This window comes from Talpa europaea (assembly GCF_964194135.1).
Source record: "Talpa europaea genome assembly, chromosome: 4".
In the NCBI taxonomy this organism is placed as follows: Eukaryota; Metazoa; Chordata; class Mammalia; order Eulipotyphla; family Talpidae; genus Talpa; species Talpa europaea.
The window spans coordinates 4,146,244-4,173,637 of NC_140070.1; the positions used below are offsets into that span (position 1 = coordinate 4,146,244).

At 52.2% G+C, this 27,394-nt stretch overlaps 1 protein-coding gene across 1 annotated transcript; it reads left to right on the forward strand.

Moving 5' to 3' along the window:
* Window positions 1-774: 774 nt before the first annotated feature.
* On the forward strand, window positions 775-26,934 carry NUGGC (nuclear GTPase, germinal center associated; the record flags this gene model as incomplete). The annotated part of the gene is given in 18 exon segments (XM_084232131.1): window positions 775-817; window positions 3,704-3,808; window positions 4,847-4,955; window positions 5,091-5,313; window positions 5,706-5,933; window positions 7,055-7,264; window positions 9,095-9,301; window positions 10,664-10,753; window positions 14,530-14,635; window positions 15,827-15,960; window positions 18,617-18,781; window positions 19,532-19,689; window positions 21,052-21,190; window positions 22,181-22,289; window positions 23,683-23,819; window positions 25,635-25,725; window positions 26,776-26,899; window positions 26,901-26,934. Coding segments are annotated over 18 exon segments (2,412 nt in total).
* Window positions 26,935-27,394: the final 460 nt, after the last annotated feature.

A 27,394-nucleotide genomic window follows, 5' to 3' on the forward strand; every position in this document is an offset into this window, starting at 1 on the left:
CTCGTGTTGTTCAGACTCTGGTCTGCCCGGAGAAAGGAAGTTGGGGAGAATATGGGGCCGGCTGGTCTGTTCTGTGCCCTCTGTCCTGAGCCCTGTGGCCCCACAGGGCTCTGTTCTTCCTCTGTGCCCAGTCCCTGCCTGCCAGCAGGCTGGAATTGGATTGAGTGCTCCCCCCACCATCAGGCTGCACAGAGCCCTTCATGGGGGGGGGAGGGTCTGGTTGAGGTGAAGGGTTAGGTGGCGAGGACGGTCCAGAGAACCTACTCATGGCTTCTCTCCTTCCCTAAACAACTCCAGAGGACCCCCAGGAATGTCAAATGTCTTACTCATCTCCCAGACTCTTGCTGAGGCCCTGCTGGGGCTGCATCTCACTGATGCAGGGCACTCGTGGCAGGGACAGGTGTCTCCTCAGGCCCAAAGGCTATGTAACCTCACCTTCACCACTGTGGCCGCTAGAGGTTTATTCTTATTTCAGAGGGACTTGCCTTAAAGACCTCAGTTTAAATCTCTACAGATGCAACTAGTACAAATAAAGCAGTGGTCATTCATGGATCTTTGTCATATTTAAATCACAGCGGTGTAGGGACAAAGAGGAATTAGAGCCGCCCAGCCTGCCCCGAGGGCCTTGGCTTCTAGTTGGGGGGCAGAGCACAAGCACCGTCACGTGTTATTTTTTTTCTTTTGCGTGGACAATTTCTGCTGCCCCTGACACCCATGTGTATTTTCAGGCCGGCTCTTCTTAGTGGACAAACGCGGGCGATTCCCTAACAGGAAATGGCAGAGCCCGAGGACTTTGCCGGGCAGGAGCTACACCCAGGTAACCCCCTTCCCTCCCTGGAAGGAGCGGATAGGAGCTGCTGTCCTACCGTCAAGGGCACCCGTGCTGAGGCTGACTGGCCGTGGCTGCTTGCTCTTATTTCAGAAGCTGCTACTCATGGTGTGTTTCCCTTGCAAGTGTAAATGGTTTGAACCACAAGTAAAATCTCCCATCCATAGAGGTAGTGGGCTGTCTGGCAATTAAATGAGGGCCCCCACTTCCTTCCTTAAAGAAGTTTCCAGAAAACCATCTGGGATGTTCTGAGGGTAGCCTCTCTTAGAATGGATGAGCTAAGCCCCCCACACGTTTCTGGTGCTTTCCGTAGAAGGGGAGCAAGTTGGGTCTTGAGGGGGTCATGCTCCCCCTAAGGTTGTGTGTTGTGCTCTGGATCCCAGGACCGAGCGTTTCCTAACGAGGGTGGAAGTGACCCCCACATGCAAAATGGGGGGCTGTCACATCCTCACGCTTTGAGAGCGGAGGAGGAGAAACGTCCTCTATCCCAGGGACAAGTTCCCTTTGGGGCACTGAAAGCAGTGGTCCCCGGTCAGCCAGGGAGGGACCAGCACCTCAGACAGGGCTGGGACTGCCACTCGGGGCACCCTACCTTCACCTTGGCCCCAAGAGTGGCTGAGTGTTTGGCTTGGCAAGCGCTGGTCCCACAAAGGCCTGGCTCGACCGCCAGCCTGGACCCCACATGGCGGGGCTGAGTTCTCACCAGTGACACCCGGTGGCAGCAAGAAGCAGCACCAGGCGCTGGCTGAGGGGCCGTTTTGGCCCCTGCGCTTTCCCAGGCTAATTCAGTGGAAAATGCTGGAAAAGGCAAGGGCGTGATTGAGCAATGACAGGGAATAACACGCCACGGGGTCCAAGCTCAGGCCGGTTCACTCCAGTTATAATTCGACATAAAAACCTTAAATGGCAGAAATCCAAGATGGAATACTTTCACCTTCCCAAGAGGTTTTTCATTTTAGAAATTGAAGAAAAAGTTAACGCCCAGCTGTTTTATCTGACTTCTTCACCTTGAGTTAAGAAATAAATTTCCCTCATTTATCAGATGGACTGTCAGTCCCTACAAAGCTGAAACCAGGGCGGGGACTGCAGGCCTCCCCCTCACTTTTAGGCGGCTGTGGCACTAGCCGACGTTATTCACATCACAGAGCTCCTGCTGTACCAAGCCCAGAGCAAGGCCGCACACCCTTTCACAGGCAGTTGTGGGAACACTCTGGGATGCCGAGACCCCTCGGTAGCAGAGCCTCAGGTGTTCTCCCGCCTGGGCTGCCCAGGCCAGGCCCAGCACATCTTCTGTCCTCCTGGCCCCTCCTTGCCAGCTCCAGCGAGGGGCCAGAGCCGCTGGGCACTGTGTCTGGTGCCGCCCACATGGAGCCGGAGTGCAGTCGTGACGTCAGAACATCTGAGAAAGAAGGGGCTCACGTAGGAGCTCCCCATGGTCCTGTGGCAGAAATAAATTCTAGCGTTTTACCCAGGAAAGGGAAGAACAAGCGGTACTTCAGGAATGGCGAGGTCAGGAGACGCTGTATTACTCATGGGTGAGGTCTCGGGCCCGGGCCGTCCCGTCAGGTCTGAGCACCCGTGTAGAGACAGAGGGCTTCTACATGGGTTAGCAAGCACCACTATTTGCCGTAAAAGTCCCAGACAAAGCGGGAAAGATGGACATTCAGGGATGGTCTTCGAGAGATAAGTCAGCTTGGCTGGCTGTCCGACCTTGTTAAAATGTAACCTCGTTTAGATAAGCTAAAACTTCGATGGAAAGCTCTCTAAGGAAAGGTTTATCAAGTAAGCAAACTTGTTATTTTCAATTGCATTGGATTATTTACTGCACCAGGCTACGACCCTTTAGCAGGAAAGATTTCTTTCCTTGGTGGTTCCTTTTCAGCCCGGCCTGAGGCGCCAGAGATCCAGGGTTCACATACCACCTGTCTCTGCCCCACGGCACCCATAGGACGGGAGCTGGCAGCAGAAGGGCAGGTTAAAGACAAAGGAAGGACCGGGCAGGGCACCTGGGCCAGGTGGGGAGCCCACACCTGAGCCCCACAGTGGAGCTCGGTCTTCTGCTGGGTCCGGGAGTGACGCTCCTTCTCTGTGGGTCTCAGGGAAGATGCCCTGAGAGCAACTTGGAGGGTCACACCCTTGGGGATCAGTCTCCCAGTCACCCCACATCTATTTCCTCAGGCATACACCGGCCCCGGGAGCTACTGGCCCCCAAAGACGCAGCTCATGCCCCCCTTTCTGACAGTGAAGTACACCCACCAGCAGTGTTTCCTGAAACTTCCCTGCAGGTGATGGGCCTCACAGGCCCTCCCTTCACCCGGAAGGAAATCGCTGACAGTGAATGAAGCCCCCGAGCAGTGAAGACCCGTCCTGGGAGATGTCTGCTCTTGCCCATGCAAGGGACCCTGCAAATTCCCTTCATTTTAGCCTCTGGAGGGAGCACTGGCGCCCACACTCCCAAACTCTTGTGTTACTGCTATTTTTGTCACTCCTCTTGCTTTCAGGTGGGGAAACTGAGGCCCAAGGAGAGGGAGAGCCTTGCCCGGGTCTCGCCCTTCTGGCCTCTGCTTTCCGCAGCGGGTGACTCTTGCCCAGTTTGAGCCTGTCTCGCCCCCACGTGGGCTTCTCCCTCCCTGGTGGTTTGCTTTCCTGAAATCTGGCATTTGGTGGAGACTATTGCACCACGTTGGCCTCTGAGGATTTCCAGACGGAACTTCTCTTCTGGGGACAGGGTGGGCCTGCGCTGGAGCTAGACGTGGGGAAGCCCTGGGCTGCTGGGACCGGGGCCGGCCTGGCGCCTGCGGCTGGAAGGGGCGGGCGCCAGCAAACACACCACACCCAGCGCCCTTCACTTCGTGTAACCCCTGTTTATCTCAGTTGACAGCGATGGGATTAAAGAACCAACGAAAAAGAGGAGGCGATCAGACCGAGACCAGCGGTTCCGGGCATTTCCTTCTGCCGAGCAAAGCGCCCTGAAGGAGTGTGAGTGTCCCCATCCCCCAATAAAAACAGGCTCCCCTGCTAAACCCCACGCCCTGGACAGGGTTTTAAATGAGTGAGTTTATAAATGAATGAACAATTATAGATAGTTAGCTGGGTGACATGTCCTCTGTTTGTAGCAAGAAAAAAAGAAAAGCCCCCAAAACTAAACAAACAAACAAACAAACAAACAAACAAACAAACAAACAAACAAACAACATATTCTGGTAGGGGAATCATATCATACTATCGTAAGATTACATTTATTGAAAACCATGCCATTTTAAGCAATCAAGTATTTCCCTTCGTATTTAAGAGATATACCAGAAAATACTCAGGGTGCCTCTGTGATCTTGGTTGTGAGAACCCCACACGAAAAATCCAGAATCATTTTCCGGAGGGTGAGCTGCGAGCTTCTTCATCCTCGCCAGCTGCTATGACCACGAGGGTGAATTTTATCTGAACTGATATTTTAACAGTTCTTCTTCCTTTGTTACTCTTTACTTGAGATCGTACAACATTAAAATGAAATATCAGTGTGCCCACAAAGGAGGAACAGTGTGAGGGTCGAGGGACGGACATGGTCTGCTGTACCAGGCTCTGTTCGTTTCCAAATGTGTTAAAATGCCCAAAGGCAGAGGAGGTTAATTCGGGAGCGGGGTGGACAGAGAGCAAGGTCTTGTGGCCTCTGTGGAGATGGTGATGTCTCTCCCGGAGTCTCTGGATCTCAGGGTTGTTATCAAAACAAGCTCTTTCTGCTCAAAGCAAAGACCGTGAAGACGGTTGGCTGTGGATGGTTGAAGTGAATGTTTCTGTGACGTGTTGCACTTTTCCCCTTTATGGCCATAAGAGAGAAGACTCTAGAAGGGCTAAAGCTCCTGGCAGAGCACAGGCTTTGTTATCTGTAGTGTCAGAGAAGTTGCTATTTGGCTTAATGGGCTTTTTAGTTCATTCCTCTCTCCTCTCCGCAGTGGCGGGCAGGCCCTGCTGTGGCAGCATCGCGCCTGCCCCTGGCAGCTCCCTCCTCTCTCTTGATTTCAGATGAGAAGCTGGAGTCCCGGACCAGGAGGGTTTTGAGCAGCACTTACCAGAAACTCCTCCAGTCCGTCTTCCTGGACGACAGCATCCCGAACGGTGTCAAGTACCTCATGTGAGTCCCCAGCTCCCTTGACCTCTCGCCCCCACCTCTCCCCTGGGGTGACTATGTCGCCCACCTCAGGGACACCACCTGAGGTGTCACCCAGCAGTTGTGTCACCGGGGGCGTGTATTTAAAACCTGATCTAGAAACAGGCTCCTCGCCTTGATTGAAAAGCCGTCGCTGGACCCAATCTACATCGGCCTGTTTGGGAGCAGCGGGGCTGGGAAGAGCTCCCTGATCAACGCCATCATCCAGCAAGAAATGTTCCTGCCGGTGTCCGGAGAGAGCGTCTGCACCTCGTGCATCGTGCAAGTGAGCTCGGGCTGCTGTGAGCAGTACGAGGCCAAAATCCACCTTCTCTCCGAGCAGGTGAGCGTGGCCCGTCCATCCCTCCCTCCAGCCCCTTCTCTGCCTGTTTCCCTCCCTCCCTCCTCTGCTTTCTCCTGCCCTCTCTTTCTTTCCGTCTCCCTCTCTCCTGGAGCTGGGGCTTGTGTTCCTGTAGACACAGCCCCCACCTTCCTTGGATGGAAAGCACCGGGAGGAGAGAGTTCAGGAGAACCAGTGGGGGCGCTGCCTGAGGCCTTGGGGCAAGCCCGTCCTGCTGTGGGCTCCTGTTTCCTCTGAGGAAGCAAGGGGTGGGGGTGGATTTGATGATCTGATGTCCTGATTCCGGAGCCCCCCATGACCCCCCACCTCCCCGCAGGGACAGTGGCTCCGCCACCATCCTGTTTCCATACCTGTGTCCTGCTCTGCCTTGGCAGGAGTGGAAGGAGGAGCTGAGGAACCTGACTCAATTCCTGCACGGGCCGGAGGAGCTGGGCGGAGAGGAGGCGGCGTGGGGCAGGGACGAGGCGGCGGAGGACGCGCTCTGGAAGCTGCGGGTGCTGTATGGGCCCGGGGCAGAGAGGAGGAACTACGAGGAGCTGCTGCGGGCGAAGCCCAAAGGGAGGATCCCCGCCAGCAGGGTCATCACCCTCAAGGCCGATGAGGTGACTTCAGTCCTTTGTTTCACCAAGCACGACAATTGAGTCCACTCAGGGGCTTGCTCGAGGGACAGCGTCTTTATTGACTAGAAGGAGCTGCCCCAGTTCCGAAGTGGCCACGGCCACGCTAGCTTTTGCCACTTATGACTCCCACATGGGAGTTTTCCACGTCGGAATGGGGGAGCTTCTGTGCACAGGAAAGAGGAGTTATAGTTTCTTGAGGATAATCAGGATTATTTTGGTTGCACATGGGAAAAAACACACAACTTACATGGCTGAACAAGCCCCCCTGTGTTCACTTTCTCAGTAAGAAGTCAGGAGGCGGTTAGATGGGTGGGCCGGCGGGGGGCCCAGCCACGTGAAGACCAGCTTCTGCCCGTGGACCTGGGTCTCCCACGCGCGTTGCCTCTGAGCGGCTAGACGGCTCGCGCCACGAAAGCAAAAAGTAGATTCAAAAGGGCCACCAACACATCTCCCTTTCCCTGGGAAGTAGGGTTTTTCCCACAAACACCCTCCACATGCTCCTGGCCCACAGTGACGCTGTCTGTCCCCTGCGTGTCTGGGACAGATTCGCTGCCCCGCGCAGCTGCTGGCGTGAATGCGGCTCCGTCCCCAGAAACGCTTTGGGAGGAACAAGCTGAGAATGATTTCCATCCTCCCGTCCTCATTAAAGCACCCTGAAATGCTTATTGGTCGTGATATATTTCGTACTTAGAAGGTAGATTTTAAAAAACGAAGACTTGCTACTGGATTCAATTTTAATCTGGAAAGCACAGTCACCACACGACCCTCAATTTTCTATCATCGGGACTTTCTGGTAATCAAAATGTTTACACGAACAAAACAGGAAGAATGACCTGTCCCCCACGCTTAGAAAGTTGCATCCTTCTAGAACACATCCCTTTAGAACTGAAAGCAAATTTGCAAGATGGAATGAGTGTCCGGTGCAGCTGTGGCGTCCTGAGACCCGGCTAACTGACTGTTTCTTCTTGGGTTAGTTAAGTTCTTTTCTAGGTCAGCGCGGACTGAACTGCGGGCTGCTGCCCACACCGCTTCCTGCCGTCACCCAGGACATCTTTGATGCGGTGGGAGAAGGGCTGGGGGTGTGACCTCTCCTCCCTCCCCAGGCAGGAGAGCTGTCACTCAAGCTGGACCCCTACATCCAGACTCAGAGGAGAGGCTGGGAGGGGAGAGCCACCGAGACACAGATCTGGCCCTTGATCAAATACGTGGAAGTGACGCTTCCCAAGTCAGAGCTGATCCCAGAAGGGGTTGTGCTGGTGGACATCCCGGGCACAGGCGACTTCAACAGCAAGAGGGATGAGATGTGGAAAAAGGTGATTCTCTCTCTTAAGACCCCTTGTCTGCTCCCTCAAGGCCTCTGCCCCCCTCCTCAGCAGCAAAGAATGCTCTGTTGTCATTGAAGGGATTTTATGAGTTTATTGGCATTAGATTCTTCTGCCTTTGATGTCCTGAGACTCAGGGCAATGAGGAAGAAGCTGGGGAAGGAGGACTTGAGAAGCAGCTCTGGTAGGAGGAACAAGAGCTTGATGTGTGAGGAGCAGCAGCAAAGGAAACAGGACAGACTGGGCGAGGGAGGTCAAGATTGGGCAGAGCAGGGAAACCAGCTAGCAAGCACCAAGGCTCCACGAAGCCAAGAGACGCTGGGCAGAGTGTAGGGGTGCTGAGTAGTCGGGGCCTCCAAACCTCTACCCCTCCTCATTCAACATGAGCATTTCAGCTTTAAAGGGCAAGCTTGTCCATTGGAATGCTTCCTAAGATTTCATTTGAAAAAGACCCACTGCTGGAGACAAGTTTGATGCCCTCTGAGAGGGCCGGGGTTCCTCAACCTCAGCATTGCCATCATCTGGGGCCAGATCATTAGCAACATCCCTGGCCATTCCTCATATGTTGTAACACTGAAAATGTCTCCAGATGTTGCTTAATGTCCCCTAGGGTACAAAATCACCACTCATTCATCATCATTGGTATAAAGCAAAAAAAGTAAAGTTGACCTTTGAACAAATGCCAGGGTTAGAGGCACCCCCAAACTTAATTACGGATAGCCTGCTATTAATAATTGACCAGAAGACTTACCAATAACATAAAAGTTGACGAACACATATTTTGCATGTTATATGTGTTATATACTATATTCTTACAATAAATATAGAGAAAAAATGTTACTAAGCAAATCATAGCGATGCAGAAATACATTTACAGTCTTGCGCTGTCAGCATCAACCCAATGATATAACCAGCAAGGCACAAATTTCTCACATCCTTATGTGTAAAGCATTGTTCCGAGGAACCACAAATAAACTCAATCCCTGACTTAGACCAGCTTTTCACTTATGTGGAGAGAGACGAGTGAAAAAAAGAGAAATGTCATAAGGCAACACATCATTTGTCACATGAAAGTTGCATATTAGTGAAAGCAATATTTATGCTATCAATAATAAGTTGTAATTTCATGTTCATTGAACTTTGCAACTTGAATCATGGTCTCTGACTCCCTGCTGCCACTTGGTGGCAGCGTGCTGAACATTCTGGGGTAGACAAACATGAATGTGATGCTCTGTGGTGATAGCTTTGCGGTAGATGCACCACCAGAACTAGTTTGGGAGAAACAATAATTTTCCCTAAAGGACAACTGAGGTAAAAACAAGCCAGTGGTGGCTTTGGGACTAGAGGTCTGGATTTCGTGAATTCTATCAATCACGAATGCCACAAACATCTATGAAGCCTCTACTGTGGGCCAAAAGCTATGCTTGGGGTGATGTGGATTCCAAGCTGAAAGGTACAACCCCTCCCCATCAAGTACCTCACAATCTGGGGTGGGGGCTGGGGTAAGAGGACTGACCCCATGTGGTAATTGAGTGAGAGATGCTCTGACGGGTGAGTCCGGATGCTGCAGGGTGCAAAGGAGGGATGGTCAACTCATCCCGCTTTTAACAGAATCTTGAAGGGCAAGTGAGATCAAGCAGAGGTTGTAGAGTCTGAGAGTCTGCAAGTAGCTCAGTGTGGTGGGTGCATGGAGGGTGCTGTGGGGAGTGGTGAGGGACGGGGCTGGCAGGGCACGGGAGACCAGGGGTACGTGAAGGAGTCCTGCCCTCTACGCCGAGGTGCCCTTTGTGTTCTTAGACACCCTGTGGTCATGTTTCGCAGACCATTGACAAATGCTCAGTGATCTGGGTGGTCAGCGACATAGAGAGAGTTTCCGGGGGAAGAGCCCACGAAGGCCTTCTTCATGAGAGCATCAAGGCCTGCCAACGGGGTTTCTGCAGCGACGTGGCCCTGGTGGTCACCAAGACCGACAAACTGCACCTGCCAGAATATCTAAGGTACTGGCCGGGTCGGCGGGGGTGCGGCTCTGTAACCACAGAGCTTTGACCCTGACATGGTGGGCCTGGAGGACTTAGGGAAGTGACTGCTGGGGTGCAGGAGAAATGTGGGTGATGTCCTGGGTGGATTGCAGGGGTGCCACGCACAGCTGTGGGATGCAGATAGCGCCTCCTGCAGCTGGGCAGTGTGATCGTCCTACCCACCCCTCTCCCACCCCAGATATGGAAAGTGTAGACACCCCCATAGCTCAAGGCTCGTTCTATGCCTCTTGCACAGGTCAGCTTTGAAGGATTGGAGTCTGCTTCTGATTTATCTACTTCTGAAACTTTAAATCTGTAGCCAGGTTTACCAAGTTCTAGAACTTCGGCCAAAGGAAAGGTATTCTTACAGAGCCATTGTCTACAAAAAATAATGGCAGGAAGCATGTTGGAGCTTGGTGGATATTAATACACATGCATTTCCACCTGGATCTTGCTCCTCCTGTAACCAGAAGGACTGTAACTTATCTTCCCTGTTAGGATACTTTGCAGTGAAAGGGTTTTGAATCCTGAGGGCAGGTCAGCAGGAATCAGCAGGACGGTCCTGGGCAGTGGGGCTGGGCTGCGACCCTCTTGGGTGAAGACAGAGGCTAAGGCTGGCTCCTAACTTCTGGCCCTCGTGGTCAAGGTTGGAGTTGCAGCTTTGTTCCCCACCCCCAATTGCCGCAACCCCAAATTCCACAGCTGCATCCTGTCTCACAGCTCCCTTGTCCGTGCCCACCCTGAAGCTATCAGAGTCCAGTCAAACGTACCAAACATGTCCTGGCACTGCGATGGGGCTGCATGTGCCCTACCTAGTCTTGGGGTCACCATTTTGAGAAGGGCTACAGGTCCTAGGAGAGGAAGAGCAAAGAGCCAAGGAACGCAGAGTGACAGGGCTGGTGAGGATGCAGAAACACGGAGGAATAAGACTGTCAAACAAGCCCTGGAGAAGGATAGGAAAGGAGAGCACCTGGGCCTCAGAAAGGGCCCAGGCAGAGGCCTCCGGGTGACCCTTGGCCCTGACGCCGGACGGCAGAGACGGCCATGATGCATCATCACAGTTTAGTAATTGTCACGCTTTTCTGATTTCATTTCAGGGAAAGAAAAGTGGGACATGTAAGTATTAACTTTTTAGTTTTGTGGACGTGTAATTCACATGCAAAAAATCACAAGAACATGGAGTCCGTGTCTTGACGATGTTGGACATATTGTGGACGGGGTATTTTTAAATAATGCCTGTTTATGATGAATATTCTGTAATTTAATACCTGCCTGTTTGGCTGCCCACACTGAAGAAGTGGTGACTCCCAGCACCACTCTTGATGGCCCTCAGCCCTTTGCCATGCTCTTATTGTATTTTTTCACTATCTAGCAAGCCGTTCAAAGAAAGCGAGAGGCTGTATTAGAAAGAAATGAAATGATAAAACTACAGAAGAGTAAAATTCTCAAGGAAAAACTAAAGGTGAGTTAACAGACCCCCATGTGTTTTTCAACCACTCAGATTGGTTTTATTTTTATTTTTTAATTGTATCCTTTTAAATTGTGGTAACGTTGGTTTACAGCACCGCATGACCAATGGCAAGGATTCGCACCTCTTCCAATCTATGTTACCATCCCATACCTGCCACCCACCACCCAAATTCCCCACCCTAGTTCATTGAGCCCTGTCCCCCGTTGGTCCCTACCCCACTCACCCCTTCTGGTAGCCTCAGTTCTGCAGTTAAATTTCAAGGGTTTGTTTTCATCTGTTCCTTTGCTTTGTTTCTTTATATTCCACACGTGAATGAAACTGTCCAGTATTTGTCTTTCTCCTTCTGACTCATTTCACTTAGCATCATCCCCTCCAGTTCCATGTTGTTGCAAATGGCAACATTTCATCTTTTTTATGGCTAAGTAGTATTCCATCATGTATAAATACCATATCTTTTTTAAATATAGATTTATTTATTTTTATACACAAGAACTGGAGTACAGGCCAGAGGCATGGGAGAGTGAGAGGATTCACCAGAGACAGAGTGGGGAACAGAACAGGCAGAAGGACCAAAATACACTGTTGAGGGGAGCAGCGGACGAGACAGGAGAGGTCTGTGCGCCATGTGGGTCAGCTCCCTGGCTGGCCAGGAAACAAACCCGCGTTGCAGAGGCTGCGGACAGCTTCACAGCGCTGCACTTAACCTGCTGCATCACCGGGAGGCCCCAAATACCACATCTTCTTAATCCACTCCTCTGTCATTCAGTTACTCAGATTTTTGAGAAACAAAAGTCTGTTTGGTCCTGTGTGGTAAGCAAGGGCAAAGATTTGGAGACTATAAAGACTTAGCTCTACTGGTCAGTAACCTTGTGACCAGAGGCAAGTGCCTTACCTCTCTGAGCCTTCATTTCCTCATCTGTAAAAAAAGGGTAATCGGAATATGTACTTCCCGTGATGGTTGGTGGGACTGAATGAGCGTGTGGTCTCCTGAGACATCGGTCCAGGTCAAGGGAGCGAGTCCCATACAGGTGAAGGTGTGCTTGGCCAGAGGAAGGCAGGGCACGTGGGAACACAGGAGGGGGCCTCCAGTCACACTGGCAGCCGGGGAGCAGTGTGGGGTTGAGGGTCAGGGAACTTGGTCTCCTGAGCAGAGCTGTAAAGTCTGTAGTCTGTAGCAGGTGAAGAAGTAGAAGAGAGGGCCTTGAGGAGAGGCCAGCTGGTCGGGACAGGCCGCCTTCTTTGGTGAACAGATGGTGGTTCTGGGCAGCTCAGCAGGGCCTGCGTGCAGGGGTTGAGGGCACAGCTGTATTTTCAAGTTTGAGTCATCGTTCTATGGGAATCTTGGTATTTTCTTCAATTATTTTTATTGCTCTGTCAGGAAACTAGGCATTAACATGAAATTCCTTGCTATTGCAGTGTAGGCAACGAAAACTGAAACCATGGAAACCACTTTTGATGGGGATTGTGATATAGTGGGTTCAGGTGTCAAATTATAACTCTGTTCACTGGAAACTTACCTAATGCTATGAACCAATGTCACTTCCATAAAAAATTTTTAAAAGCCCTATCTATCAAAAACCTTGAAACCAATTTTAAGATAAGACATAGGTGTAACAACAGAAGTGATAACAGAGTAAGTAATGTGATCGATGATGTGGTTTTGTGGAAACTAAATCTTCAGAGCTGGTTGCATAGTGAAAAATATGGCCGGTGTCCAGCTCTCCAGGCGACTGCTTTCTGTAGTTTGACTTCAGTTGTGTTGATGCAGAAAATGGCTGTTGCACAACATGGAATCCGAGTTTCAAAGCTTTTGTTTCTAGTTCAGTGTAATCGGACTTCACACTGGAGCCAAGCTCTTCTCCCAAGTAGTTCTCGAAGCTGCTTCTAATGAGGCAATAACTCAGAAAGCTGTTCTTATTCTCTTGAGTTATTCCCGTTGGCAGTGAAGTTTCATGCATTTTATAAGCATTTTATTGTAATATCTTTGGAAGCCGAAACAAAAAATACCTCCATACACAATTCACAGCAACACTTACTGATAATAGACGTGGTGGATCCGTGTGTAGGAGCTGGGGCCTGGGAAGGCCGCGGCAGGGTGACTGGTCTGACCGCGAAGGCCCAGTGCCTTGGGGGTTTGCACACCTCCACCTCCGTGGGCAGAAGCCACTGTGATTATGAGTTATTGTGAAATCTGGACAATATTGGGAACAAATTTAATTTTAACTCATAGAAAATACAAGGCAGAAGTTGAATACAACAGGTCCTCATTCTACATCAGTTTGTTATAATGTTGATGAGAAGAAAAAAAATAAAACACCCTGGCTGATATACAACAAAAACGACATTATTTGAGAACCCGGTTTTGTTGCTTCATATGACAGTCATGGTCTCCAAGGACCCTTGGTCGATGTAGTGAGGACGCGGCCTGTGTTGTCATGGCGGGTCTTGGGTGTATGCTAGAGACTAGCCTTTCTACAGGATAATTTGCTGAGCATCTACTTACCTCTCAGCCCACCCTCCAGCTGTGACAGTTCTACCACTTTCACAATAATATGAACCTGGATGTGCAAATGATATGTAGTCATTTCATCAACGCTATAAAAAATGCCTCTGTGGTAACAAGCTTCAATGCTAACTAATGTTCCATATTTTTTAGCAAACATCTACAAAACTGAGAGCAAGATTTTAAAGGTTGTCCACTCTTAGATGCAGCCAGACATCCTCCAAGAATTTCTCGAATTGTTTTAAATCTGTTTAATTTTAATTTAATGTTACTTTTATCTCCTGGTAGAAAATAGTTTAAACTTTCTGGAAGCCTTTTTCCTAGAGTCAAAATTCTATCAGGAGGGGAAAAAAAGCCTTGGTAGATTTTTTCTACAACTTCACCTGGGATGTGCAGTGTGGAGTTTGGGGGCTCCTGGGGAGACTCTCCCTGCATCTCAATTCCAGCCTCAAAAGCTCGGGCTTCAACCTGCCGGAGCTGTGGCCCCTCAGCCCTCTCAGTGGACATTCAGAGCTCTGGATCTGTGTGAGAAAGAGGTGGACATGCTCTATTCCTTCCTCCTCCCTGCCCCATAACCACGCACACACACACAGTCCATGTGGTCTTTCTCTTTGCAGTGGGGGAATGAAAGCTGCCAACACTATTTATGTAGGTCTGCTCTTTCCTGATCACTATCAAGACATTCTATAGGATCCTTAATTTCTTGACTTTGAAAACCATCCATTTGCTTAGACATCACTCAACATTTGTAGTGTGTGATTCCTCATTAACCAGCCAGCTAAGCAACTGGCACTTTTATGGCACCTGTGCCAGCATCATGCTGTGTGGCACTGCTAAATGCTTAGCCATCAGCTCTCTGCTAAAATATAAATTAATTAATTAAATGGAAGAAGTCTTGAGAGTGGCCGCCAATGGCCATGGTATAAATACTTGGACTCTTGCTGTGGAGGCTGCTCAGGGGCTGGCACATCATCGCCAGACGTGCTTCTGTCCCCAAACCAGATCCTGGTATCCCCTGGCTCTGAGCCTCTGAGCACAGTCTGGAACTGTCTTCTCTTTCCACTTCCTGCTAGTGCTGGTGTGTTTCACTCTCAGGAGCAAGGTCCTGCTCACGCCGTCTAGCCTGGTGAGGCGGGCACCAAGGGCTCCCGGGTGGACAGACCTTGGCCCTGCGGGGCTCTCGCAGATAATGGCAACTTGCCACGGCCTTGAGGCCCATGCTGTCTCCCTGGCTGTGGTTGAGGGTCTGCCTCTCTCACTGCAGACAAAACTGCCCGCCGATGCCAAAGTCCTGGACGCCTCCCCGCTGGTGTACACGGTCAGCGCCCAGGAGTACTGGCAGCAGGCTCTCCTCAGCGAGGAGGAAACAGGTACCTTATGTCTGTGTTTCTCTCCATCACTGAAGGGCTCGATCAAACTTGGCACTCTGAATTCCCCTTTCTAGAACATTCTGAGCCACATTGCCTGCTTGCCACGGTCTCTAGAACGCTCTACAAATCTGTTTTTCTCTCTGTCTTGTTTGGTGCCCGGGACCACAGTTCCTCTCTCCCCCAAATCTACCCCCAGTCATAAAGGGCAGGCAGAGATGGGGTCATCTCTGCCTCCGGATATGGCTTAGGGGTCCTCATCCCCGCCCCCCGCCCCGGCTCTGGTATTGGGAACATTGCCAGAGGAGCTACGGTCCGCTCACTGTGCAGAGGGGAAAGGAGACCACGTAGCCCCTTTCTTCAAAGAACTTAAACTCCAGACAAGGAGCAGACACCACGCCCTGTGCAAAACTCACAGCGCCAACACGGCGGGGGCACACCGTGTGTCAGCAGGACCGAAGCTCAGAGCACCCAGACCTCTGGGCGACTGTCATCCTCGCTGAAAGCTGGCTGAGTGCATGGGGTCCCGGTGTGACGTTGGTCTGAGCTGCAAATGGGTTTGAAAGGCCGCCTCTCGCTAGGTGTGTGTGAATGGGAGGGGGGGGGGCGTAAAGGTGTGAAATGTTCCCAAGCTGGGGACTGTCTCAGTGGGGACAGAAGGAGCCGGCGACATGAAACAGGTGAAGGCATAGTCCAGAAAACAGTTCCACTTACGGGGTAATGGGGGGAAAGCAGGATGACGTCGGTCATCTACTCACTCACAAAGTGTGAGAGCGAAGGGAAGTTTCTCATCTGGAATCCCAGCCGGGTTCCTTGCGATGCACGCCTGAATTGTTTTGATATGGAGGGTTATTTGGTGTAGATAGAAAGATCTAGGAGGACCCAAGAGCTGAGTCTCAGACATGGAGCATCTTGGGTCGCACCACACAGGTGAGTCCCAACGCAAAGGGAAGAGCCAGTTCTTAAGGTCCGCTGGCACTTCTGCTACTACAAAGCTGTGCTCCACGGCTATGTACATTAGTCTTCACCTCCTGAACCCCTGTTCTGTCCCGCTGATCCTAGACAAGGGTGACTGCCCTAGAGAGCCACCCGCCCCACGCTGGACCCTAAGTGTAGCCACTTCACTCTGCCATCCTGCTCTGTCCACTTCTGTTGACTTTGAACCCTTACATGTGTGCTGCCTGTGAATTGCAGAAATCCCCAAGTTAAGAGAATCCATCAGGAAAAGGCTCTTGGACAAGAAGAGGAGGAGGGTGACCACGTATGTGACTGAAGCCTTTGGCTTGTTGCTCCTCACGGACAGCCTCAGCTCCACGGACACCCCGCCGGTACGGGCTTCCTGACCTCGGGGCTCCGCCACCCCGCCCGCGGGTGGGCATGACGCGCCTTCCCTTGGACCAAGTTAGCAGATTCACTGGGATGTTTTTTTTTTGTTTGTTTCAAATCAAAGGCAGAGACTAAGCTCAGAGAAGCAAAAGAGGACAGAAAGAGAGAGGCTTAAGATGGCCACCCCTGGGTTGAAAAGAAAGGAATGACATTTTATGGGGACAGACAGGTGCAGAGGACGATGTGAGCGCAGTCGGCGGGCCTCTGGAGACCAACCGGCGGGGTGTGTTTACAGGAGGGATTTGTTTGCTGCAGCAAAGGCAGATGATTCCGGGTTCTCCCGCAGAGGCGGGTGTATGTGGTCAGTCCAAGGAACCCACCTCGCAGGACCTCAGACGAGTGATCGGGAGGAAACTAGGGCGATTTGCAGCGAAGTTTAAACGTTTGTCTCCGTGGTCTAGAGCACAGGCCTCTGAGTGACCAGTGACTTTCACAGCCGGTGACTTTCTCACAGCCATGGAGAAGGTTCTCTCTTTGGTGGATGGTTTTTTTTTTTACCCTAGAATAAGAGGGTAAGTGGCTCTGGCAGAGGCTTAGGAGAGTTTTGGAGAAAAATCTACTCCTGGAATCATTCACCTACTGTGTTGCTTCTTTGCGAGGGTCGGTTCAGTCCCCTGCAGATGGGCGGGACATGTATAAAACCAACTCTGACCCATAACTCTCAGCTCCCTCCCTGGGGCGCCCCAACTCCCCCCTCACCCCACAATCGGCTCCAGTAACAACCCAGGGAGCTCAGCAACAACTGCTGTAAAGATTGGCCCCCAAGTGGCAGGAGCTCAGCTAATAACCTGCAGCTTCCCCACCCTCTGTCCCCGTGCCCAGCTCAGAGTCGACCAGGAAGGCCCAGTGCCTGCACTGATGATGACGTGAGAAGCTCTGGCTAGTCCCCCAACGGCCTGCCCCACCCTCAGCATGGCCTCCAGTTAGGGCTCCTCTAGAGCCACCCCCGTTTCCACAGTAGTGCCTCCCCACCCTCTGCCTGCCTTCGAGTCCCTGCAGATCACAGTGTCAACGCCACTGCTGCCGCGAGCACGAAATAGTGGGTTGTTGGAAAAGTCATGACGTATTTTCAAGCGCATCGTGACTTTTCCGACAGCCTGGTAAATGGCCCTGGCATGTCTCCACTGGCTTGGTGTCTCTTTGCACACTTGCTCGCACCCATCACATTTGCACGTGGAAGTTGCTGACACGCAGAACGGGGAAGGGCAGGAAAGGTGCCAGCCGAGCTCTGAGAGTGGCAGGGGTCCCCAGACTTGGGAACGTGAGCTCGGGTTGGCCTGGGAGGGACCCGGCTTCCATGCGGAAGGTCAGCCAGGCCCTGCAGCTGGTCTGCACCGACCGCGAGGGTCAAACACCCGCCCTTGAGAAATTCTGCGTAGAAGTGACATAGAGCAAAGTTCATTCTTTTTCATTTTTTTCTTATGCCCCATCTTGGTCTTGTCCTGTGAGAGAGGAGAAAAAACCCTCCTGGAATCTGAGCTTTTCTAACTGGACTTTTGTCCTCTGAGACACTGGGGAAGGGTTTGATCTTCTCACTTCCCGAAAAAGTTCTTCAGGGTGAAAGTTGCCTCTCTGCCCAGCAAAAGATTGCTTTTGGAAGTGCTGATGGAAAAGGAATCAGATGTGGTGCCGTGTGTGGTTGGCTTATTTTATGAACACAAGGTCAAGGCATTTTGCAATCAAACTCGAGCGCCTGCCCGCATGCCGGTCTCTGCGGAGGTGCAGCCGCTCGGGCCAGGCCCAGCGCGGGCTCAGCGCCAGGGACCACCGGCGGGGGCTGCTTGGCGCCCTGGGCTGGGCTTGCCAGCAGCATTCCTCAGAATTCCTTGGCCTCGGATATCGGTCTTGGTCTTAGTTCTTTGATAGAAAGTTGGAAGGCAAGAATTTTGTCAGGGCCTTTGCATTCTGAAAAAAATCAAGCCTAAAAATGTGCGCGATTGATCTTTTTGGGGAAGATTTTTTAAAAAAAGGTTTTGGACTGTGGTTAGGTTGGCACCCTGAACTCCCAAATTTTATTCAGGGGTCATCTGGATTTGAAGATATTTTTCTCCTGGACTAGACTACTTTTTCCTTTGAAGAAGAGACCCTGTCTTCATTTTTGTGTCCTGTAGCTTTGCTCTTCAAAGCAGGGTTCAGGACCCAGAAGATCAGCACCCCTGGATGCTTGCTAGAAATGCAGAACCCCGGACCCAAAGATTCTAGCAAAGCTTTCCCCGTGGTGTGTTTGCGCATTAAAGTTTGAAAAGCCACTCAAGTGGCCTCAACCACTTTGTGCAAAGCTCATTAAATCATTGTTCATTCGGATGACATTAGAAAAATCTGTCTTAATAACAATTGGATTTGGGGGGGATAATTACCCTCCCCCCAAATAGCCTGATACACCCCAGGTGATTTGCAGGAGGCATGTTGGTTCTGTTTTGTAATCCCACCAAGCCTAAGGAGATCTGTGCACTGAGCATGCATTGCTGGGATCATTAGGTGGCGTCTCCTGAGGCTGACTGGCTCAAGCTGCAGTGGGTTGTATGTACAGAAAGCCCAGTGTGGGGAGGGGGTGTCTGGGGGGGATGGCCTCGTGCTCCTTCTAGCCCTCGTCCCTAGAATGAACACTTACACCTGAGTAGCCTGCGGAGATTCGTGGAAGAGGAAATCCAGCAGCTGGAGAAGGCCGTGGACCAGTGCTTCTCCCGCCTCCAGCAGCCCCTGCAGGAGGGGGTCAGGCTGGCCAGGGCCTCCTACCGACGGATCCTCGGGGCCTGCCTGGTGGTGAGTGGCCCTTTGCAGGGAGAACCCCTGATTTGGTGAGGCCTGCCTGATCCCAAGCTCTTTTTTCACTACCCTGTTGCTTTTGAAGGATGCAAAGTGCTGTAAGAGAGCAGAACAGCATGGAAGTTGTCCTCGGGAGAGTGCCTAGCAGGAGTTAGTCAGCTGTGTGTTGGGGGGAACCAGGAGAGAGCTCGTGGCTTAATCAAAACTGAGTTGGAAATTAGGATCTGAGGATATGGTGTGGGGCGCAGCTCCACCAACACCCTGTGCGGCCCTGGACGAGACCCTAAGCCCATTTAGGTTGGATGAAATTTTCTTCTGTAAATGGGGGGGGGGGGCTCAGCACTTGTTCTGCCCACCCTGTAGGGCTGGTGTGAGGATCAGTGAGATTACACAGTAACGGGTCATCTTGCAGCCTCTTACTTGAGGTGCTCCTTGTTATACTTATTACATACGGTGGATGAACTTAGTTATATGGGGCTTCCAAGGCCTGGAAAGTGCGAGAGGAGGCTGTGGAGGAGAGGTCTGCTGGATTACTTTGCTCCTTTGTTGTATTACCTGCAGGGCTGTCATGACAGAGCATCCAGGGAAGGGGGCTTCCACAGCAGACTCAGCCACACCTTTAAAGATGCGTGTGGCCTGTCTTCCTTCCCTGAGGCTCTTGGTATCAGCCTTGGGCTAAAGGCAGTGGGGTTCTAGCACTGTCTAGTTCCTGCCTCCTGATTGCCACCCAATGGTGTCATTACCCAGCGGAGCAGAGGCAACCAGGGCTTCCACCAGACCCTGAAAGCCGTTTGCCTGAAGAATGGCGTCTACGCCTCCCGGACTCTGGCGAGGATCGATCTGAACGAAGCCATCACTCAGCCCATCTATGACCAAATTGACCCTCTTTTTGGAGGCATTTTCAGGTAAAGGATCTTTCGCGAGGCTCCTTGTGAACAAATATCTGCAGAACATCGGGCTGCTCTCACTGTGAGCATTTGCATGTTGCATCTGGAAGAGCAAAGAGCAGCCTGCAACTCGAGGAGGGAAGCTTGGTCTTTGGCAAGACGCAAAAGCCTTTCGGTTTTGTTTACTCAATAATTACCCATGGTGACCTGGAGTGTGGATGGAGATGTTGCTTTCAGGCTAATATTATGATTCCCGTTATTTTTCAAGTATCTCATACATGCAGCTGGGGATAAATTTTTCTCATGGACCTGAGCCCAGGACAGGGTATTTTGGTTGGAGAGTGTGGAGTTAAGCAAACACACAGCCTGCATAAGTTCCCTTGAATGCACGAAGGATCGGTGGGCCACGGAAGACGACTGCACTCTGTGCACGCACAGCAGACATGAGCTGGGGGGCATGGTGTGCCTTTCCCTGGCCTCAGATCCTTTTCCCATCAGTGGAGCTGCCTCCAGCCTGTCCCCCCAGCCTGTCCCCTGCACCTCTGGGTTCCACTTGCAGCTGCTGGCATCATTCTCCCCTTCCTGCAACCATCTTCTATACATCAGGGATCATGCCATTCCACCTATGCCCCCCTCACTCCGACCCCAAGTCTGTAGGGGAGACTCCAGTGGCATTCCAGAGACTCCACCTGAGTCCAGCCGGCTGTCCCCATCTCCCCACTGTCACCCAGTCAGCTCTCACCTTCGCCAGCCTGGTAGGGAGCAGGGAGCAACCGAGCAAAGCAGGCGCCGAGCCATCCACTCTGCCTCCATCCTCCCCACGCCCTGTCTAGTCCGCATGAGATCCCCCTGAGATTCGGAGGACACAGTGTGTCCGGGCAGCAGTGGGGTGGACATGCCGGGCTCCAGCCTGTGCCCTCTCCTGTGCACCTGCTGCTCCTCACTCCTGGGATGTCCTGAAGTTCCCCTCACGTGTGTCCTCTTGGGGGATGCTAACTTCTCCTCACTCCCCTGCTGCTCACCCACCTTTGAAGGTGTAGTTCAAATCCCACCCTTTCAAGAGGAAACACCTGGGGGCAGCAGAAAGACTATTTGTTTTGCCATTAAACAGGTCAGAATCCAGAGCTGCTTCTGCCACTGGGTTGCTGTGTGGCATGGGGCGCCTTAGAAACCCTCTCTGAACTCAGTTCTCTCCTCTGGAAAATGAACATCATTGAGCTGACGGTAGGCTTTGATGCCACGGGCCTGGCACACCAGAGGAGTTTGCGAGATGTTGGATCTTATTCCCCTAAACATGATCACAGGACCCCGGCTGGTCTGTTCTAGCCCCCCACAGGACCCCTGCCGCCTCTTAACCTTTGGCTTTGCCTTCTTCTGCAGTGCTGGGAAGACCACTGGCTTGGCCCTGATGCCTCACATAGATGCTTTCAAGCACTCTCTGCAGGAGAAGATGGCGGAAATTGGGATAAGAAATGGCTGGAAATATGATCACTGCAAAAGAAGTTTCCTGATCCAGGAGGTAAGATCCTTACAAAGTGAAGAAAGCGGTGAGTCTGGGGAGTGGATGTCTCCCCAGCAGGAAAGGGGGGTTTCCTGTCTCCCCCTGCTTGTCCCCTGGAGTGTCCAGGGTCTGGACATGGCACAGGGCAGGTGCCAGGACTACCGCCTACGGGGGCGGGAGGGGGCACAATCTGGCCTGCGAGGTGCCGCCCCCAGCACCGAGAGTCCGTGCTCAGCTTGTCCTTGGTTCCCAGGAAGCATCTTCAAAGAATTCTTAGATGCACAAATTTTGAATCTACTTGTAACGTTTTCACTAACCTCTCTGCTGTGTTTGCCAATATTGTGAAATTTTATCCAAAGCAGCGAAGCTTTAGAGTCACTTTTCTTGCAACTCGTGTTTCAGTTTGAGTCCTCATGACTTGCTTAGTGGGTTCTGGCTGCTGCTACCAAATACCACACACCCGGTGTCTTATAAGCAGAAATTTATTTCTCCAGTTCTGGAGAAGTCTGGGGTCAGGCGCTGGCAGGCTTGGTGTCCGGGCCCGGCTTCCTGGCTGACAGCCACTTGTCTCCCAGCCCCGCCACAAGGCGGGAAGGATGAAGGCCTCGCTGGCGTCTTCTCAAAGGGCACTCGCCCCATTCACGAGGCCTCCTTCCTCCTGACAGAGTCACCACCCACAGCACCCCACCCCATCACCTAGGGGTTAGCAGTTCAAAATATGAATGGGGAAGGCACAGATAGTCTCTCCATGGTGCCAGCCCCAATTACGTGGCTGCTCTGCAGAAATAGCCTGGGCAGCCTGGCCCATCCCCACCTTGAAGATCCCAGCACCTTGCACGCACCTGTCTTTGCCCCACAAGCATCTCAGGAGTGGCTGGTGGGGCCCAGGTTCTGCAGGTGCTTAACCCCAAGCTCGTGCCTGTGGGACATGAGGAACGGGAGGCCCCCGGGTCCCTGCCTGCTTCCGGGAGGGTGGTCATGGGGACCTTTTGTTGATGTGGATTCTAGATAAGCGCCATCCTGGGCGGCCTGGAGGGACACATCCTCAGGAGGAAGAGGAGGGTCTACGAGTCTCTCGCCACCTCCGTCCAGAACGACCTGAAGCCCTGTTACGAAGGTGTGGGCGTGGAGGCGTGCTGCTTGCCGGGGCCCTGCCTGCCAGCTCCTGCCCCTCCTTTCCACCCCTCCTGCCCTCAAGAGCCTGTCCTCCGCAGTCCCCAGCCCTGGAGCGCTCTTGCTCCATATCAAGGCCAAATAGTTGCAGGGGTGTGTTTTCCCGCCCTTTCCATCCACACTTTGCCCTGGGAACCAAGGACACCTTGCTTCTCCCCCCGCTGCCGCCCAGCTCATTAGGCTCAACCTCACGGACCAGCACTCATTCCTGCTCTTCAGGGTCTGTAAACTCACCTTCCAGCTGCTTCTGCTTGGGGCAATCCCAGTGTTATGGGGGAGGGGGGTTTGGAATCGTGTGAGCTGCTTAATCCACTCATTGGATTTTCTGAGTGATAGCGAGGATCTAGATACTGAGAATATATTTTTGTCTCATTTTATTGAATTTTCCACTCTTGTGGAAAATGGCGTTACATAGTGCGTTTACAGAAATGAGCACGTCTGTGCCTACTGGCACCCATGCTGACCCGAGCAGGCATACGTGTCTGTGTATACAGTCAGTGCCACAAAGCGGCATCCAGGCAGCGACAGGCCGTGCGCACAATGGTGGCCTCTCTACTGGACCCTGGCATGTGGCTTTGTGCCCTTGCGTCTCCAGACGGTCCCACCACGGCAACATGGCCCGGCTACGTGTTCTCAGAATGTGTCCCTGTCATTCCCGATGTGTGGCCGCTCACATGTGTGTCCTGTGTTTATACACATGCGTGTGTTATACATTCATACCTGTAGAGGCAGGAAGGACGCTGAGGAGATTTTCTGATCCAGCAGACCGGGTAAAGAAGGCGTCCTGGAGTCCTCAGTGGCTTTTCAGGCTTTTATTGGGATTCACCAGGTACAAGGCAGGCCGGGGCACTGGGGGGCCGGGAGGCTGACAGGCCTCCAAGGCCCCAGAAAGTCTTCACTCTTTCTGGGCTCTCCGGCCTTCTCTCGGCTTCTCTGCTCTCGGCTTCTCTGCTTCTTCTCCCGGCTTCTGCTGGCGTCCCTGTGACGCCACCCTTAAGAGCCCAGTCTCAGCCCAGGTGAATCCCATCTACCTAGGCCCACGCCCTACTCCAGGTGCCGCCATCAGGCATGCATTCAGGACCGCAGGGTTCCCTCATCCATCCTAATGGTGGGAGGGCAGAAAAGCCGGATATTTTTACCTTACCCTGCAATACCATAGTCGCAGGTACGGCATCACGCATCGCGGCATCATGTCTCTATATTAGAGACAATGTCGTGTGCCCATGTGAGCTACAGTCTATCTAGAGACATTTATATGTATAAATATGTGTCTCGTCCTGATGCTAAGGGCTTCTCAGCTGTCCTTGCTGTGGTGTGACTGCTGTCATTTCTGCCAGAAGCAGCTCAGATCACTGGCAAAAAAGCCTGTGAGCGGATGAAGGCCGTCCTCAGACGTGGGGTGGACCGGCAGGTGGCCGAGGGCATGTTCGAGAGGGCCCAGGAGAGGATGCAGCACCAGTTCCTGCAGCTCAAGGTATCGACACCCACTGTGTGGCCGCCAGTCTCGCGGGGGCTCCCGGGGGCGTGGAGGAAGTGGGTGCAGACGGGAGTTAGCAGGAGTCATTTGGGCTCACACAGGCTGATGCCTTCTGCCAGGTGGGACCCCCAGTGCCCACAGGGGTGGGAGGGGCCCAGTGGGCACCCAAAATTCTTCCTCCATACCCCGGCCGGTGTCGGGCTCCCCTCCGGTTGTGACAGCAGAAATGGAATCCACCAACCCCTCCTGTTTCTTTCCCTTTTCACAAGTCATCGGTAGAACACGGGGGCGTCAGGATGCGGTCCTCAGGCCTGCACATTCCTTAACTCGTTAAACCCCAGCCAGTCTGTGAGGCGGGTCCCATCTCTGTTCTCTCATGGGTAAGAAAACACAGGCAGAGAGTGGGGGCTGTGTTCCCAGGTCCCCCAACTAGTCAGTGGCAGAGCTAGGATTTGGGGTCAGGGAACCTGGCTTCCGTGTCCCCAACAACAGTGTAATCTCAACACAGATTTTTTAGTGAGTGAAATGTCTACATCAGTAAGGAAATGCCAGTCAATTTGCAGAACTCTGTCTGGCGCCTTGCAGAGGCTCGGGCTTGACCTGTCTATCTCTGAAGACAGTTCCTAAGTTCCCTCAAACTGTTGTGTCTCAGCTCTTGGCCTGACCCCCTCCCCTGGTCATATCAATCCTTTGTCATAGTGCAAACCATTGTGGGCCCTCCCTGGCCGTGTGAGTTTCCAGATTCTTCTACCTCCATCCTGGCCCTTCTGATCCTCTTCCAACCTGCTGCGGAGCCTGGCAAGTTGCCACTTCATGCCACCTCTGAACCAACCATTCCTGAAACCCCCCACCTGCTTCTTCTCCCCGCCCCTCACTCCCTCCCCTGCAAACGGCTTTCTCCACATTGTGAAGCCGGTGTCTCTTGGAATTGGCTACGAGGTGCCTCATTTGCTGGGAACAGTTTGGTTTCTGTCTACAAATACAGGCAGAAAATCAGCCAAACGCTACAGGACCCAGTTCCCACTGGACATATGGAAATTGGCCCTAAGTTGCCTAAGAAAGCAATTCCACCAACAAGGATGAGTGCTTTGACCGCGTCCGGCTGGACCGTCAATGAGTGGGTGAAACTGGCAAGACCACAGTGCCCATACCCTGGTCCTACAGGGACTCAGAACCCTGAAGGTCCGGGTGACTAGTGCTTATGGCTCTTGTGTTGAAGACAAAGCTGAAGTCTTTGAGTCAGAAAGTCATGTTCAAAACTAGGCTCTGTCTGGCAAGAGGAAAGACTCAGATATTTTTTCCAAGAGAGATGAGACACCTTAGGAGAGGGACAGTGGTTGTAGTTATAGAAGGACTGGGAGTAGCAGGAAGACATTTCTCAGCCAGCTGGGAAGAAGCATGTCAGGTGCGGTTCCTGACAGGTATGTCAGGTGTGTGCTGCATGCACAGGTGCCCCCTGAACATGTGTCCTGTGTGGGACAGAACAGTGGAATAGTCAGTGGCACGTTTCCTCTTGTTGCTGCATTGGCTGCCCCCTGCCCCCTGCCCCCATGCCTCCGCATAAGCCCCTGATTCAGTACCAGGGCCCAACCTCCATGAGCCTTGCAAGGCAGGAAGTGGGAAGAGACAGGTGGGGGAAATCAGGGATGCTGACCTGGTGGCTTGTGGGCATCTGTCTCATGCCTTGGACGTGGCTTTGATCTTGGCGGCCCGTGTGTGCCCTCCCTGGCTGGGGTGGGGTGGGCTGTCTTCTATAAGCACTTGTCCTGGGTCCAGGTCCTCCTAACAGCATGACTGTCCCTTGTTGCACAGAATGGGATCACGGAGCGGGTGAAGGGCAGCGTCGCTACCATGCTGACCCTCGCTGCATCCCAGGGGGATGGTCTCTACAAGGAGCTGGCAGGTAATGCGACACCCCTCGCTGTGGTTGCTCTTGACTGGACCTAGAGACATTAAGTCAGGGGGAATTTCCAGGGCAGGACTGGAGAGGACCGAGACGCCCTGTGCTGAGCGCTGGCCTACCTGAGGCTGGGCTCCGCGGTCCCCTCCGCCACACCTGCCTTCGGTCCTGCGAGCTGGACGCCATTGTGCCATTTTGTTATTGCAGAAATGTGCTCAGATAATGTCCCCAGAACTGGAAAGCAGCAAATTCAAATCCACACTCTACCCTGCTGTCTCCAGTGGTCCTTCTGGTATTTCTGCCATGCTATTGTCATATGTGGGCAGGATGGCACATGGATGAGGTTGTTCAGAGCAGCCTGGTTACGATCAGAAATTCAAACAGCTACAGTCTATTAGACTTGCTCATGACCTTCATCGAGGTCTTCCCATGCTTGGGCCTTCTCTTCTATTCGGGCCATCGCCTGATTGGACAAGGCCCACCACATTGTGAAGGGTAATCTGCTTTACTCAAGGTCCACTGATTTAAATGTAAATCCCATCCACATATAGGCACAGAAACATCCAGAATAATTTTGATCAAATATTGGGGCCCTGTGGCCCAAAAAAACTGACACATAAAAATAACTTTCACAGGATACAATTTAATTGCAGAGCATGGGATAAAAAGCCTGAGATGCCAAAACAGAGCAAAGGCACCTCGATGGGGGCTGCTGGGAGGAGAGGGCTGGGGGAGGGCGAAGACTTAGGAAGGGTTCGTGTGTGTTGTGCTCTGATTCCTCTTGGAGACCCTTTGTGAGAACCAGAGACTTCCAGACCTTTTCATGGGGAGGCATGTGTTTCTTGAGAGAGCGACTCATATGCTGAGATAAAACCAATTAGATCGGGTGGTTTATAAAAGCACAAGGTTGGATTCTGAGCTCTCGGTGCCACCGCAGCTCACATGCTGGAACAAGTGACCCAGGTCACTGCTGGCTTCTCAGGGATCTGTTTCCCAGGGGCACTTCTGAAAAGGATACTAACTGCTGCTACATTTTTTTCCACTGTCCTGTAGACGTCAAAAGCGAATACAAGGAGATGGACAAGCTCCACCGGAGCCTGAGGGAGGTCGCAGAGAATGCCGCACTGCGGAGAGGCATGCAAGACTTCCTTATGAGAATGTCCCCCAGCAAGCCTTCCCCCCACAAACAGCAACTTAATTCTTGGAGCTTAACCTCGAGCGGATGAAAAACAAGCCTGGAGCCAAAGAATCAGAATGACTTCTGTTATAAAAAAAATCTAATAAAGAACATCTCCCAACTGGATGGGCTTAAGAGTTTATAAAATTCAATCTCTTGTTCCGTCTGGCATAATCTGATTGCTGAGCACGTGGTTTTTATTTTTTTATTCTGTTGCCAAAGCGAGTCATCTGGAATCCCAAATGGATTTCTAGAGCTTTGAGGACAAGAAAATGCTGCTACACCAAAGACAATTATCTAAATTATTCCCAAAGATGTTATGGGAAAGAGGGGGACCATTGCAAAATCAAGTTGTAGGGACAATTGTATTTCCTACTGTTAATGAGACTTATGGGAAGGGAGGTAGCCTTGTGTCGTGGAGACAATATGGGCATGAGAGCCAGGAGAAAGGCTTGGCGTTATTCCTTTTCAGGAGGTCATTGAAGGGTATACTTT